The sequence below is a fragment of the Podarcis muralis genome, chromosome 4, assembly GCF_964188315.1.
Source record: "Podarcis muralis chromosome 4, rPodMur119.hap1.1, whole genome shotgun sequence".
In the NCBI taxonomy this organism is placed as follows: domain Eukaryota; kingdom Metazoa; phylum Chordata; class Lepidosauria; order Squamata; family Lacertidae; genus Podarcis; species Podarcis muralis.
This window is the reverse complement of record NC_135658.1, coordinates 74,559,594-74,575,956: the sequence shown is the minus strand read 5'-3', so window position 1 is coordinate 74,575,956 and position 16,363 is coordinate 74,559,594. Positions and strand designations below refer to the sequence as shown.

At 43.7% G+C, this 16,363-nt stretch overlaps 1 protein-coding gene across 2 annotated transcripts in view; it reads left to right on the top strand.

Moving 5' to 3' along the window:
* VWA3B (von Willebrand factor A domain containing 3B) overlaps positions 1-16,363 on the top strand; it is a 73,877-nt gene that overhangs the window by 28,382 nt on the left and 29,132 nt on the right. For both annotated transcript variants that reach the window (XM_028727845.2, XM_028727844.2), the window contains exons 10-17: positions 866-1,059; positions 2,676-2,830; positions 6,032-6,170; positions 8,106-8,237; positions 9,574-9,672; positions 10,743-10,925; positions 13,696-13,823; positions 14,992-15,176. In XM_028727845.2, coding sequence (XP_028583678.2) covers positions 866-1,059; positions 2,676-2,830; positions 6,032-6,170; positions 8,106-8,237; positions 9,574-9,672; positions 10,743-10,925; positions 13,696-13,823; positions 14,992-15,176 — 1,215 coding nt within the window. The remainder of the gene's footprint in view (positions 1-865; positions 1,060-2,675; positions 2,831-6,031; positions 6,171-8,105; positions 8,238-9,573; positions 9,673-10,742; positions 10,926-13,695; positions 13,824-14,991; positions 15,177-16,363) is intronic.

Below are 16,363 nucleotides of genomic sequence, written 5' to 3'. Positions count from 1 at the left end.
TTTCTTGCAAGTGTGGATTGTGAGTGTGCCACTCTAGCATGCTTGAAGCCATGGCTCATTGGTAGAATACATGTTATGCATGCAGACACTACCTGAAATCTTGGAAGACTGCTGCTAGTCAGTTTATTTAATGCTGAGCTAGATGGACCCAATGGTCTTATCTTGATATAAGGCCAATACCTATGTCTCTGGTGTCGTGTGTGCTTTTGCCTCTGAACTGCTGTTTTCTAAACTGCAGAGTAAACAGCAGAGCAGCACTGGGGAGGCAAGGAATGGCCAGGCCTACCAGCCCTCATGTCCTAAACTTCTCTTGCCTGTCGGTCTGTACTGTACATCATCCACCCAATTTTTTTTAAATACCATCAGCTGCAAACTTCATCTTTCCTTGCTCAAATAGAGTACCGGTAGTTTACCCAGGATATCTAGGTTCAAGTGCAAGCTTAGTCTTCGCCGGGAGTTTAAAATGGATGCATTATCTCAAAATCCTTTCAGACTCGAAGGACCATATCTTATCAATTTACAGGTCATCTTAAAGCTATATCTCTCACAGTGCACATTAAGGCACTTTGTAGTCTTACAGGGCAAAAAGCTGATCAACAACTCGTTTTGATTTCAGAGGGCGATTATTACATTTCCAAATTCTGGATTTGGAAATCCCAATTTAGGCATTACGTTTTTAAAGCATTGTGCTTTGCTTTTTCATATGCAAAGTCTTCCTATCTTAGGTCATTTTAACAAAGCAGTATTGCTTTGTAAAAGGGAGGAAAGCATGTATTTTTATAAATGAGAGTGCTTGAGTTGATTATATTAGGTCAGTCTAGTGTCAGCAAATGCACATTCCATTCATACCTTTTTACGCCATCAGCCCAAACTGACGGTATAGTAAATGATTCAAGAGCAGAAGATTATGTGAATTCCAAGGAGTGGCTTCAGAAGAATGGCTTGAAAGCGCAGAAGCTGACCATAACAAAAGCATTTGGCGATCTCAGTTTTCGTCATGCAAAGGGGATTGTCAACATAAGAACCAAGCCACAGGATGAATCGGTGCAAACTGATGCTGTAGGTAATCCACTAGTTTTGGTACATTTTCTTGACTGCAGTTTTGTCACATAGGTTTACAGCTGTGCTAGTTTATGACAGGGATGAATCCACACTGTCGGTATCTCTCTGGAGGGATTAAAGAACATGCCAGAACTTTTGGGTTTGTGGTTCCAGCAAAGGAAGATTGGCAACTGAAACTGATGGAAAATGCAGAAATGGTGGAACTCACTGGATGAATAAGAAACCAGGAAGAGAGACTTAAAAAAAATAGAATGGGGAAAATTTATTAACTGTTTGAAGATACAATTAAAAACAAAACAAAACAAAACATTATTGGGACTGATATAAACACTGGCAGCAAGATATAATTAAGGGGAAGATAAGGGAAAATTGGGGACGCGGGTGGCGCTGTGGGTAAAAGCCTCAGCATCTAGGACTTGCCGATCGAAAGGTCGGCGGTTCGAATCCCCGCGGTGGGGTGCGCTCCCGCTGCTCGGTCCCAGCGCCTGCCAACCTAGCAGTTCGAAAGCACCCCCGGGTGCAAGTAGGTAAATAGGGACTGCTTACTAGCAGGAAGGTAAACGGCGTTCCGTGTGCTGCGCTGGCTCGCCAGATGCAGCTTGTCACGCTGGCCACGTGACCCGAAAGTGTCTGCGGACAGCGCTGGATCCCGGCCTATAGAGTGAGATGAGCGCACAACCCTAGAGTCTGTCAAGACTGGCCCGTACGGGCAGGGGTACCTTTACCTTTTTAAGGGAAAATTAGTAAATATATTTGAATTGAATATGCAGTAATAAAAAAGATATAAAATAACTGCAGAAAGGGGAGGGAAGTTGAGAGGAAGGTAAATTAGACTGGTTTGGTCACACTGACCACAGAGCTTCTGGCGTGCTGCAGCAGGCGCCACATCCTCTTTCATCTAAGCAGAAGAGAATGTTAAAGATGTATGCTGTCATGAGGGAGGCATGGAGGAAGAGGAAGTGAGTTCAAGTCAGCATCTTGTCAGGGTGGATCTACACTATACAGTTAAAGTGCATTTAAAACACTTGACTTACGCCCCGCCCCAAAGAATCCTGGGAACTGTAGTTTTCCACTCACAGAGTTACAGTTCCTTAGCAAACTGCAGTTCCTAGAATTATTTGGGGGACTTAAATCTGCTTTCCCCAGTGGTGACCCCCTCTATCCTACCCAGTGGCGGAGCTTCATGCTCTGTTACTGGGGGGTGGGGTGGAGAGCAGGTGGGGGCAGGGCTGGCGTGCGTCCCGGTGGTGGGGGGCGTCACCTGCAGGGATGGGACGCTCAGCGCGGGCGGTGGACAGCTGCGATGGTACCCTACCAGGATTGCACTGCCGGGGGCAGTGCACTCCCCACACACTCCTCTTCCTCCGCCAGTGATCCTACCCCATGTTGCAATTAGGCTGCGGAAAAGTCTTCTATTAGCTACAATAGTTTCCCCCCACAAGCCCATGCAGGGGAAGGGGCGATGCTGTTTTGGTTGGACAGGGAGGCCTAAGAGAGCTTGAGTGTGTGTGTGTTTGCCATGTCTTCATAAAAATGCAGCGTTAAAATGTTCTAACCAATGCTTTGTGTAGATCATGTCTCCACTTTCTCCCCCGAACGTCTTGCCCGTATAGGAGTCTAACAAGAAGTTAATCGATGCAAAATACTGCGACAAGTTTTTGCATACAGACTTGGAAGATGGGCCCACGCTGCATATGCATTTGACTGGGGAAAGGTGCAAACAGTATGAAGATAAAATGAAGACTGTTCTCGATCAAATGGAACTAAGGTTCAATTGCTTTCTAATGCAATATTTTCAAAAGCAGCGTCCCATAATGGGAAAGCTATCCAATGCATAACTTTTGTCTGCTTTAAAAATGATTGTGCGATATTTGGGCACTGTTATAAACTTTTGTCAGGTCTTAAAACTTTCACAAGGCCTTAAAAAAACTTTTGGATTAGCATATGAAAAAAAGTCACACAAAGATTAGTTGATAAAGCATTTAGAGTGACCTTATTGAGAGAGATATTACAGAACATGTTTGTACCATCAATTCAATCTTCTTACATGGCTTCTCAAGTTATGGTGCAATTCAACTGTGGGTTTGAGATCATACCTGAACCTAAATGCAACATTTTCATGCCTAACCTGTAACGCTCTGTATTCTGCATGACAGGGATGGGGAACCTGTGATCCCCTTCTCAGAAGATGGACTATATCGTTTGTTAAGCAGGCCTCCGCATAGTTTGTGGGAACGTTGAGGACAGTAGGAGAGGATATATTGATTAATGTTATCCTTCCTCACTCACGCTAGTGAGCTTGTAGCGGAACATATTCCCATGTACAGTGGTACCTCGGGTTAAGTACTTAAATCGTTCCGGAGGTCCGTTCTTAACCTGAAACTGTTCTTAACCTGAAGCACCACTTTAGCTAATGGGGCCTCTTGCTGCCGCTGCGCCGCCGGAGCACAATTTCTGTTCTCATCCTGAAGCAAAGTTCTTAACCTGAGGTACTATTTCTGGGTTAGCAGAGTCTGTAACCTGAAGCGTATGTATCCTGAAGCGTATGTAACCTGAGGTACCACTGTACATAGCAGGAAGCTAGTTGATTGGATTTGTGAGAATCACTTGAGTTAAGCGATCCAGTCTGGCTTGTCCAGATTGGCTTTGTTCCTGGTTAATCCCCTTTTGTTCCCTCTTAAAACAGTAATGACACAGTGAAATCTTCTTTTAAAGTAGTGATAAGGTTTACACACATTCAGTCCACAGTGTGATCCTGAAGGCAGGCTTTAGCTTGTAGTTACAGAAAAGTGTGGGTTCATCCTCTTGTGAGGAATGAGCCCATGTGCTGCTGGCTGAGAGACAGCACACTGCAAAAACATCAAGATAATACAAGAGGACGAGCATCAAGAGAAAAGGGGAAGATGGCTGCATGACCAGCTCTTTTATGGGGTCTCCCAGGGTCTCCCAGGGTCAAGCCCATCTACAGACCTCACCTGGAGTACTGTGTCCAGTTCTGGGCACCACAGTTCAAGAAGGACACTGACAAACTGGAACGTGTCCAGAGGAGGGCAACCAAAATGGTCAAAGGCCTGGAAACGATGCCTTATGACGAACGGCTAAGGGAGCTGGGCATGTTTAGCCTGGAGAAGAGGAGGTTAAGGGGTGATATGATAGCCATGTTCAAATATATAAAAGGATGTCATATAAAGGAGGGAGAAAGGTTGTTTTCTGCTGCTCCAGAGAAGCGGACACGGAGCAATGGATCCAAACTACAAGAAAGAAGATTCCACCTAAACATTAGGAAGAACTTCCTGACAGTAAGAGCTGTTCGACAGTGGAATTTGCTGCCAAGGAGTGTGGTGGAGTCTCCTCCTTTGGAGGTCTTTAAGCAGAGGCTTGACAACCATATGTCAGGAGTGCTCTGATGGTGTTTCCTGCTTGGCAGGGGGTTGGACTCGATGGCCCTTGTGGTCTATTTCAACTCTATGATTCTATGATACAGGGGGAGGATGCTCAAGACCAGGTGTGACAGGAAGTCCTCCTGGATGGAGCAACATTCCCCTGTGTGTCCACTCTGGGCAAACAGGAAATGTTTTATTTGACTGCTTTTGTGATGTTACATCCCACATAGTTCTCTGAATTATAGCCTTTCCTGGTTTGATGTTCTCCAGATGTTTTGGTCTACAACTCCCATCTTTGCTGACAATTGGCCATGCTGCATGGAGCAGATGGGAGTTGGGAGTCCTACAATATCTGGATGGTTATCGGTTCCATACCCTTGCTCTAAATAATCGCCAGTAAAGTGGTTGGTTAAGTGTTGTTTTGAAACACGCAGCCCACACATTGATGTAGGTGTATTAATGTGAGAGTACAGTTTAAAAGGCCATGGGTGGGAAAAGGTTAAGCTAAGGGACAGGAGGTAATGAACCTAACATGGTAAGCAGCCTTCTCTGACACTATGGCTTCTCTAGGTTGCCATGTCAACTATTCAGGTATTTATTTTTATGCAGTACATTTTGAGATGAAGGGGAAATGGTAATGAGTACATTATCAGGAATTTATGAAGCAACACAATAATTATATAGTAAACAATAATACATTTATACTGTAATTGAATAAATATTTTTTTAAAAAAATTGATGTTGATGATGTTACCATTAATAATATACTTCAGGGGCCTCAAAGCAGAATACATAGTCCCCCAACCTCATTTTACCCTTTCAATTTGAGATAGGTCAAGCGGAGAGGTGGTAATTGGCCCAGTGTCCTCTGGTGAACTTTGTGGCCTACAAATTAAAGACCTTGTCTTCTCAGTCCTGGTCCAACACTCAAACTACCACACCATACTGATACCCCTTAAAATGCAGAGGAGTTCTAGACTCTAGATCCCATTCTTGTATGATTTTAAGCTTTCATAGATTTTCACGTTTAAAGGGTATTGTATATATAATGAGGGACGTGGGTGGCGCTGTGGGTTAAAGCCTCAGCGCCTAGGACTTGCCGATCGAAAGGTCGGAGGTTCAAATCCCCGCGGCGGGGTGCGCTCCCGTTGCTCGGTCCCAGCGCCTGCCAACCTAGCAGTTTGAAAGCACCTTCAGGTGCAAGTAGATAAATAGGGACCGCTTACCAGCGGGAAGGTAAACGGCGTTCCGTGTGCTGCGCTGGCTCGCCAGATGCAGCTTGTCACGCTGGCCATGTGACCCGGAAGTGTCTGTGGACAGCGCTGGCTCCCGGCCTATAGAGTGAGATGAGCGCACAACCCTAGAGTCTGGCAAGACTGGCCCGTACGGGCGGTGGTACCTTTTCCTTTACCTATATATAATGACTTTAGTTTTCTTTAAAAATAATATTTGACTGGGTTTTTCTATTTGATCTCTATTATCAGATAAGTTTTTACAAGCATAGGATAGTTAAGGAAAGACAAAGGGAGCGTTTTACACAGTTTAGTCTGTGCCTCTCATTTCACATTGAACGTGTTTTCCTGTAGACTTCAGGAGCTGAAAAAAGGGAGCAGAGCACTCTTTGGAGACGTAACTGAAGATAACATCTATTTTCTCATTGATACATCCCACTCTATGAAAGACAAACTGCCCGTGGTGAAGCAGAAAATATTTCAGCTCATGCGGGTGAGTGACAACTATGTTCCCCAAGGCAAGGATTGTAAAACAAAATGCGTGCAAAGACATATTCTATATTTCTCCAGTCATGCAGAGGGATATAGAAAGCTATACCAAGTCAGATGATTGATTAGTCCACCTAACTGGTCTACTCCCAGTGCTTCAGACAGGATTCTTTCCAATCCTGCCTAGAGATCCAAGGACAAAACTTGGGACCTTATCGAGTGCAAACTATGTGCTCTGCCAATAGGAGAGTGGAAATGGGAGTGGAAATTGCTGATGTTTGTTTATACAGTGGTACCTTGGTTCTCAAACTCTGTTCCAAAACCAAAGCACGCTTTCCCATAGAAAATAATGCAAACGGATTAATCTGTTCCAGACTTTTAAAAACAACCCCTAAAACAGCAATTTAACATGAATTCTACTATCTAATGAGAACATTGATCCATAAAATGAAAGCAATAATGTACTGTACCATAAAATAAATAAGACATTATTGTGGATGATAAAAATTAAAATTACTTTTTTCCCTTACCTGCACTGATGATAGTCAATGTTTGAATGGGGGTCTTTTATCCATTTCCACAGTCACATAATCAGTCAATCAATCAGTAGCTGAACTGGGTTCCACACAGTCACAAAAACAAATAAACCAAAAAAGCCTCAAAAACAAAAATGCAAAATAAATAGCAAAAACAAAAGCGCCAAATCCAGTGGTACCATGGTTCTCGAACTTAATCTGTTCTGGAAGTCCATTTGACTTTTGAAATGTTCGAAAACCAAGGCGTGGCACTTCTGATTGGTGCAGGCACCCTGGAAACAATAGCCAATAGTCGCATCGGACGTTCGGCTTCTGAAAAACGTTTGAAAACCGGAACACTTATTTCCGGGATTTTTGGCGTTTGAGAACCAAGGTACCACTGTACATCCCTATGTCCAGAATGAAAATCAATTTGATCCACAATATGATCCACATTTGCTGCTATTGGTTTTGGTTCATGAATGATATTTCACTGATTATGTGTGTGTCCCCCCATTTTTTGTGTGTTTCCTTTGCATTGAAATGAATGGGGTTGGAATAACATAGTGACAATGGCATTTACATAATTCATTATGTAAGTTATGTAATTTCACCACATCAGATAGCGAGAATAATAAAGCTGTCTTTGGTAGAAGGCAAACAGCAGCGGAAATGGAAACAGCGCTGCATGCGATGATTACAGAGCGGAATGGGAAACGATGCCTAACATCCCTAACTACCACTCAGTGACAATTCCCCCCCTCTATCTAATGAAAACATAGATACTGTATTTTTCGCTCTATAAGACGCACTTTTCCCCTCCTAAAAAGTAAGGGGAAATGTGTGTGCGTCTTATGGAGCGAATGCAGGCTGCGCAGCTGCTCTCCTGACTTCAGGGACAGCTGCCCAAAGCCTCCTGAGGGCAGCGGGAGCGCTCCCGCTGTGCTCAGGAGGCTTCCCATTGCTTTCGCTGAAGCCAGGAGAGCAAGAGGGATCGATCCCTCTGGCTCTCCTGGCTTCGCTTCGCTAGAGAGGCGCTGCGCAGCTTTCCCTCTCTGCGCAGTGCCCCTTCAGTGAAGCGGGAGGAGAAATGGCAGGGGCTCCGTTTCTCCTGCCGCTTTGCTGAAGGGGCGCTGCACCAAGAGAAAACATTTTTTTTCTTGTTCTCCTCTAAAACTAGGTGCATCTTATGGTTGGGTGCGTCTTATAGAGCAAAAGATACGGTACTTTCTCCAGTTTGAGGTGTGTGGGTAGATTCAGTACGTTCAAAACACTGTGAGGTATAATTACAATCTCCAAAAATAAATAATTGTTATCACTTCTAGAAGAATGAAATGTACTCCTGTAGTCATTTGCTTTTCAAATACAGCAAAAAGTGTGAGATTTCTTCTATGAAGGAGAATTCAATGGAGCATTTCTTACAGGAACAACTGAGAGACAAAACCAAAGTTAACTTTGTTAGATTTGACACTGAGGCAGTGGCTTGGAAGGAGAAACTTGCTAGAGTTAATGAAGAAAGTTTGGAAGAAGCTCTACTATGGGTAAACAATCTGGAGGTAAATATAGGAACAAAAAGCACTTTAAGAAAATGTGAGTAACCCAAGTTTTTGCTGTGCACCTCAATTAATTTTTGGTTACTATGAAGCTGGCTTGAAAGGCACAATTTTATTTGCAAGAGTAACACCTTCTCCCACTCCCCTTCTGCATTTAAGACATTCTTGGTGCAGCCAACACATTCCTGATCTAACAAGCTATGGGAATGTGCTGCATGTGTCTGTGTGCTCTTTTCTATGTTCCCTCGTGTGCATAGCTTAAATATAAGAGTTCCTGCATTGTTCTTAAGCACATTTTAAACCCACAGTTTCTCCAAAGAAGTCATGATTGTATACCTCTTCCATTTTATGCTCTTAGCAGCTGGGGCAACCTCCAGTTTATTCACAGCAATACTGTAAAGTTGATTAGACTGAAATATAGTGATTGCACAAGGTCACCTTCATAGCTGAAGGAGGATTTGAATCTAAGGTCTAAGCACCATTATAATTCATATGGGTAGCCATATGATTCTATTTTGCTTTTAATTTAATTTAAGCTGTATTTTCATCGATTGTTTGACTTAATGTTTTAGTGTATTATATATTTTGATGTTAGCTGCCCTGAGCCCTGCCTCGCCGGAGAGGGCGGGATATAAATAAATTATTATTATTATTATTATTATTATTATTATTATTATTATTATTATTATTACTCCCCTTTCCTCCTCATGTTCCTGACAATACAAGACTTCCTAGTTTGTGACGCCACAGTACACTGAACTTTGAGTGTTCCCTACAAACCAGAAATTGATTCTGGTTTGTAGGAACACTCAACCCACAGTTTCTGGTTTGAACGGCACAGCAAACTGTAGTCTTGACAAACCAGGAAGTCTTGTATTAAGCCCAATCCAAAAGGGGAACAGAAAATGGGAGGAGCAAGAAGAGAGCACATAGGTGTACAGTACATTCCTGATTGAACAAAACCATGATTTGTTGGACCAGGGATGTGATGTTTGAAGTGGGCCATTGGGTCTCAAAAGAGCATTTAGCATCAGTGTGAAAACACCTTTGGTTGTATCACTGTATTCGAAGCACAGAAATCTATCTTGGGAAGAGTTCCTGCAGAAAGATTTCATACATTCATCATAAAAGTATGCTACTGGAAGGAATCTATTTTGACTGTTGCCCACCAGGTGATTTAGACTACTTCCGGGACTGAGTTAAGTCTTTCCTTTGGACAAATTGTGAGGTTCCTCTCACTAGCACACCTGACAAAGAGATGTGACAATCCATTTCACAAGTTTTGCGCTGTTAATGTTTCCATCTCCTCCTGATTTTTCCCCCTCTGTTGACTGCTTAGATTGGAAGTTCTACAAATACCCTGAAAGCACTTCAGATTGCCTATTCTGATAGTGACACTCAAGCCATTTATCTTCTCACTGATGGGAGACCTGACCAGGTATCTATGGTAGAAGTAAGACATGTCAGGGCAGTATGATGATGTAACACTGGCTATATGACAAAGCAGAGCATTGATGTAGAGCAGGGCTGGCCAAACTGAGACAAGTCTGAGTCAGTTCAAGGAAGATACATATCTTTGTGTCCTCACCATCTTTTGTTCCAGACAGACATTGGGACCATGAGAGTCTGGGAAGAGGACATGGTGAAGGACGCATAATAACAGAGGAAGCATGATCTTCCAGCGCCCAGAGTAGGAGGGTCCAAAAGCTGAGGTTTTTGGGTAGATGGGAAAGGAGGTTCTTGAGAAAACTGGGGCAGGCAGCTTGGGGGAGGGGGGTTGTAGGGAGAGAAAAACAGTTGTAGGTACTGGGTAGAGAAAGCAGCATTGATTATGGTCTTGGAAGACAGTTGGAATGGGAGAAACAATGACATATATGAGTGGAGGGTTGATAAGGAAGGAGAAATGGCTCAAGGAGCTTAGGGAGGACCAGCTGGGGGAGTGGAGCTGCAGTGGTGGGGGGAAGGTATTGGTTATGGGAAAGCATAGCTTTATCAAGCACAGCAAACATTAAGGAGACAGTGTGGTGGCAGGAGCTGCAGTCTCAGGCTGGAGACTCAGTGTGGTGGCAGGAGCTGCAATCCATGTCCTGGAGATAGAGGGACACTTTTTTACCTGGGAAGATGTCATACCCAGTTTGGGAAACTAGCTGGGCATACTGCACAATCAATGCTGGTTCTGCCAGCCTTGTGGACCCCACAGGAGCAAGATCAACCTGAAGATTCCTTCAGTGTTTGGATTGTTGGGTGAAGATGCTGAAATAGCAAATTAGAGCCTTCTGAATGAGAACTTTGATCCCCAGGATGCCACACTCAGCCAGTGGAATTAAGCTTCCTTTTTGTTTTGATGATTGCCTGTAGTTCAATCACTGTCTGTTATGGTATAAATCACAGAAGGTGTTAATGCTTCCTCAAGAAGATATAATCTGAAGCCAGTTGATTTGTTCTGCAGTGTGTATTGGTTAATATCTCTGTGTCAATACATTTAATTTCTCTCTCTCTCTCTTTTAGCCCCCCGATAGAATTCTAGACCAGCTCCAGCTTCACCGGAACATTCCAATTCACACTATTTCCTTTAACTGTGATGATACCGGAGCGAATAAATTTTTAAATGAATTGGCCAGTGAGACAGGTGGACGGTTTCATTACTATCATATTATTTTGAGAGACCCTGATGCTCCAAAACCTTCTGAGGCAAGTCTTTAGTAAAAGTTAAGATGAAGACTTTAAGGTGTTTCTTTTTCATACCAAGGAGGCTGTACAATAACTTTTGATGAAATTGGTTAGTGCACAAAGTTCTTAATCGGGTCTGCATAAAACGGAAGGTTCAAAAGCATTTTTGAGAAGCAAAATGGATATACCAGAACCCAGGCCTCATCAGGAGGATTAGCTGACAGCTTATCTCTGCCAAATCTTAGCCTTTGTGGGAGAGTCCCCCGAGCCCTAATTTTCAAGGGCACTTGTGAATACTGGTGTTTGGTGCCAGATGTTGAGGGACCCTAGAGTAAGATATGTGAATGTCAGGGGGCTGTCAGGCAAGCCCAGGTCATCCACAGGGCAGGAAAGAACTTGAGTCACGAAATGCAATTAGCTATTTTTCACATAATGTAACAACGCAGCAGAGTTCCTTTGGATCCTCTCATTTAGCTGTAGATGTTGCTGAAACTGACCACTGGCCCCGCCTTTCCCCTCTAGCCTCTCACTCTGGATTCCTCCCAAGCAGATGGAGACTGAGGCATTGGGGTGGGCTCCTTCTCTGGGCCTGTCTGGTCCATTGCTCAGTAACATGCAGGACTCTCCGTGAGCGGGGTGCCGGGAGGGGGAGCAGGCAGGACTGGGACTGTCCTGCTTCTGGGTAGCGGGGGTAACCTCTGACTTCCCTCCATCTAAGTCTGTGCTCACACTGAGATCCTCAGCCTCCTGCCCTGGAAGGGCCTCTTTCTCCTGATCCCCCTTGATTGCTCATACCTCCTGCTTATAGCACCTCCCAGCTCGTTCCTTCCTCAGTCTGCTCCCCAGTGTCCCACCACCACCATCCTGGGTCTAAGCCTGCTTCTTCTATGTCCTCCCTGGAGGGTTCTTCGGTGGGCGGTGCCCAGCACTCTTCCTCATCCAGCCAGTCCCAGTCTCTTTGCCATGATCACCACTCGCGATCTCCTTTTGGGCCCAGTCTGCACACCCCTTGCCCAGGAGGAGAGATCAAAGCAAGCGGAGGCCTCTGCTGCCTTTCTCATTGTTCTTGTCATTGCTTGAAGAAAGCAGATGAACAGGAAGCAACAGCAAGGAGGATGAGTGCCCAAGGGTTTTGGGGTTAAGACTTGGCAGATGTGTCTCTGTTTCTTACTGGGAGGCAGAGAGCTGAGGTGGCGGGAAGGTCAGTGCAGTGCAAATGCACTGGCAGAACCAATATGGTTTCTTACCCCTCTCCCCACTTGCTGGGTCTCCTACCTGATGAGCTGTTAGCAGTGATCTCTTTGCTGGGGTGTGGGCTTTGACAGGTGTCTGATGATGCTCATGCTTGCTGTTAACTCTGTGTAATATCCTGCGCAGATGTACTGAATGAAAGGAGAAGTAGCCTTGTCACTGGAAGGATAAATAGCCTGGCTGAAGGGCGTGTGCATGTGTTGATTTTAATAAGCTCTAGTACATCTACAAAGAACAAACTTGTATATATGCTAAAATTGGCTGCTGTCTAAGTCGGGTGTTTTCTTACATTCACTTGGCAGTGAGCACAGCTTAAACTCTCAAGGCAAGTCTTTTTTTTTTTTTTTTTTGCTGTAGGGGCTTTGAAACAGGGATGTGGATTTCCACCCTTTGTTTTATGGCTATTTCCATTTCATACCCCTCCACGCTGGTAAGAGGAGGAAGGTTGCTGGAATGACAGGTTTATGTTTTTACTTCACCTTTGGGAAGTGCATTAGTTATGAAATGGGAAAAAAATAAGAAATGGATGTGTTATCAGAGTGTGGGGGAATTATATATCAGAAAGATGAATGACAAATAATTCAATAATAATTCTTAGGGTGCAGTAATGGGATTTTAGATTTGCAGCAGAATGTATCTCCATGATCATCCATCATAGTTACGTTATTACATCAGTAGCTATAGTAAAGGATGAAGCTGAATTAACTTTCAAGCGTGAGGTTTTTTTCCTGCAGGATATATATTTTTATGTATAATCTTAACTGGATTAGAAAATTGGCTGGTTTTCCACCTCTACCCTTAACCAGAGGAAGTAGCCTTTCCCTTAGTGTCTCATTCTCTGGTTGTATCCTGGCTAGATTACTGTAATGCATTATGTGGGGGCTGCCTTTTAAAAATGGTTCAGAAACTCCAGTTAGTACAGAATGCAGAGGCAAGAATGGTTTGTAGGAGACCAACAATCAAAGCGTATTACACCTGTTCTGCACGGCTTATAGTGGCTGCCTATTTGTTTCTGGCATAGTTTATAAAGTGCTGGCTTTGTCCTTTAACCCCTCAGTGGTTTGGAACCATGTTACCTGAAGGACTGCCTTAGGAAGCTGTCTGAATTCTGCTCTCTTACCTGCCATTAAGAGAGACTAGGCTGAGTGATTCAGAGATGGGGCCTTTTCTGTACTGGCCCCGTATCAATTAAAGATGCTTGCCCATGATGTGCCTGTAACCCTCCTCCCCCATGACTGCTAAAAGGACCCTCAATATGTTTTTATTTTCATCTGTGTTTCATTATTCTTATCAATTAATGTGGCTTTCTGTGGTTTTAGTGCTAATTTTAAAGAGGTTTATTTGTAGGCTTAAATTGCTATTTTAAATTACTGTTTCATATGTTTTATCATGGGTTTTGCAAACCACCTTGTCCTGAAAGATGGGATATGGCTCTATTAATAAATAAAACTCCCCCCCCTTGGTATTATTGTGTAGGTTTGGTATCTGGTTTAGAACTGGTTCGTAATTAATTTCAGTCACTGTTTTATCATTTTGGCAGTGTGAGGATATATATCTACTAAAGAAAGAGATTGAAAGAGGAGAAAAAGAACTGAAGACAATACATACCTTTTACACTGACAGCATATTGATGGATTTGTTTAATGGAGCAAAAGACCGTCAGGATAAGTATGTCTATATCGGGAGGGAAATATGAACAGGAAAATAAAGTGCTCATCTTCACAACACTGAGGTGGGGATGGGGAACCTGTGACCCTCCAAATATTCTTGGACTCTAGCTCCCATCAGCCGCAGCCTGCCTGGCCAACATTCAGGGACAATGGGAATTGTTGTCTAACAATATCTGGAGGGCCACCATTTCCTCATCGTTACATTAAGAAATCCATTTCAGTAGGTAATATAATGTGTTCCCCTCTATATGTTGGTAAATTTCATTCCTCTCATCGCAAGGATGATTCTCTGCCAAAGGATTAACCCAAAAGCTGCTGCTCCTTTTGTGTCTGTGAGCCACCACAGCTGTGCTAAATGTGGCTTCAGTGGTGGTACGCAAATGCCAGATCTTGTTGAACCAATCAGAGGGGTCCATGTTGCCACAAGTGGAGAACCCAAGGCCAAAGAATACAAATGTGATGATTCCCTGCATCATCCTTTACTTTGTCGTGGAGAAGTGTTTCATCCACATACAAAAGCTTGTTGTTGTTTTTTTGAACACTAGTAAGGTTTCATGCAGATTGATCCAAGACTGATTGCGCATGGAGAAACAGATCTTGGAAAGAATGCTCTAAGGAGCTCATAGCAGAGTCAGGTTCCTTGGATTCCAAATGGAAATATGTGTGGTTGCTGATCTTATGCTTACTCTTAAGCTTTTCTTTAGGTGCAGCTCGGTTGTCCAAGACCTAGAATTCTATGCCAGTTTTTGAGCATCAAGTGCTGGTTCATATGAGGCACACCAAGATGTAGAAACACAGTGTGGTATTCAATGCTAGTCCTACTCAGAGTAAGCCTTTTGAAGTTAAGAGACACGACTAACAGATTCATTGATTTCAACAGGTATACTCTGACTAGGACCTGGTTCAGAGTTCCCCAAAGTTGGGTCTCCAGCTGTCTTTGGACTACAGTTCCCATCATCCCTGACCACTGGTCCTGCTAGCTAGGGATGATGGGAGTTGTAGTCCGAAAACAGCTGGAGACCCAAGTTTGGGGAAACCCCAACCTAGTTGAATACAATATGTGTGTTTATTTCAGGCTTCTCAAAGCGGTTTCTCCCAAATATGTGGGTGTGTGTATGTGTGTGCTTGCTTCGGCGCAGGTAGTGACTTGCCTGTTTCTTAAACAGACATCGCAGGCAGCCTTTTGCTGCATCCGCAGCAACCACACACGGGGAGGGACTGAATCCCCCATCTCCAGATAGGCCATATTGGGCCTCTGAAGAGCCTGCAACGGCTTCGCCAGAACCTGGTACAGATGGACGTCAGGGTCGCTCTGAAAGTCCAACCAGAAGGAAGAAAGCCTTATACGCAGGTAAAACAGATTGTGGAGATTCCTCAGTGAAACATGTCCCGTCTCTGACATCTTGAATATGAAACCTCCTCTTCCACATGGTTTAACACCAGATTAAGTGTTAGGTGCTGCACAGACCATGGAAATGCAGTCCTCTCAAAACTACATTCAAAAGACAAGACTAGCATGGAGAAAGTTCCAACTAAAGTCTAAAATGGATCTCTCTCTCTCTCTCTCTCTCTCTCTCTCTCTCTCTCTCTCTGTGTGTGTGTGTGTGTGTGCGCGCGCGCGCACGCATGTGTGTCTCTTATTATTTGTTTTCCAGTCTGCCTCATTATTGTGGTCCCTTCACCAAAAATAAATATAATTGTGTTTTTAAAATGACACTAAAATATATATATTGAGGTGGTTTGCTGTTTTCTGTATCAGATTGCAGTGGGAAATCTGCAGATTTGTGAACAGCTATGAGGATATAGCAGTGCCACTGCTATTTTTCTGGAAAAAGAGGTGCCAGAACTCACCATGAACACCCCTCTCATTCTCTTAGAATAGCAATGGCGCCTACCTGAGAGGTGACGAAACTGGGTTCTGTCAAGTTTCGGTTGGAAAAAAAAATCCTGAGCAGTGGGATCTGTCCCCATTGATCCTTCCAATGATTCTTTTGCCAACCCTCCCTTTATTAACCTGCTGTGGGGCAAAAAGAGAATCCTGCTTCTAGTTGCTTCTAGTTGCGTGTACTGTGTTGCATGTCCTGTTGGTTTGAAGCGGAAAGGAATTCCCTTCGGCCTGCGAAGAGCTGACCTCAGTTCTCCAGTGTAGAAAGGGGTTCTGTGGATGTCAATGGGATGAGAGTCTGGAAAGTTCCCTGTAAGTTTATGGCATGGAGACATGAAAATCTGAAGGTACAATGCAATTTTATAATGCTCAACAGCATCCTGATTTCTGATTATCTGAAACATCTAAAACTGGACAAAATCAGGGTTTTGAATGAATTAGCAGTGCTATTCCGATTCGCAAGGAAACACAGTGCCTTTTCTTAAGTGGGAAATTCATGTAATTTTTTGGGATAACACCATGAATGGAGTCTTCCTGAACAGCACAATCCTATTCATGTATACTGTACTCAGTAGTGAGTTTCCTTAAGTATTGTGGGACTTACTCTCAGGTAAGTTAACGTAGGATTGCACTCTATATCTGAACCTTTCGCA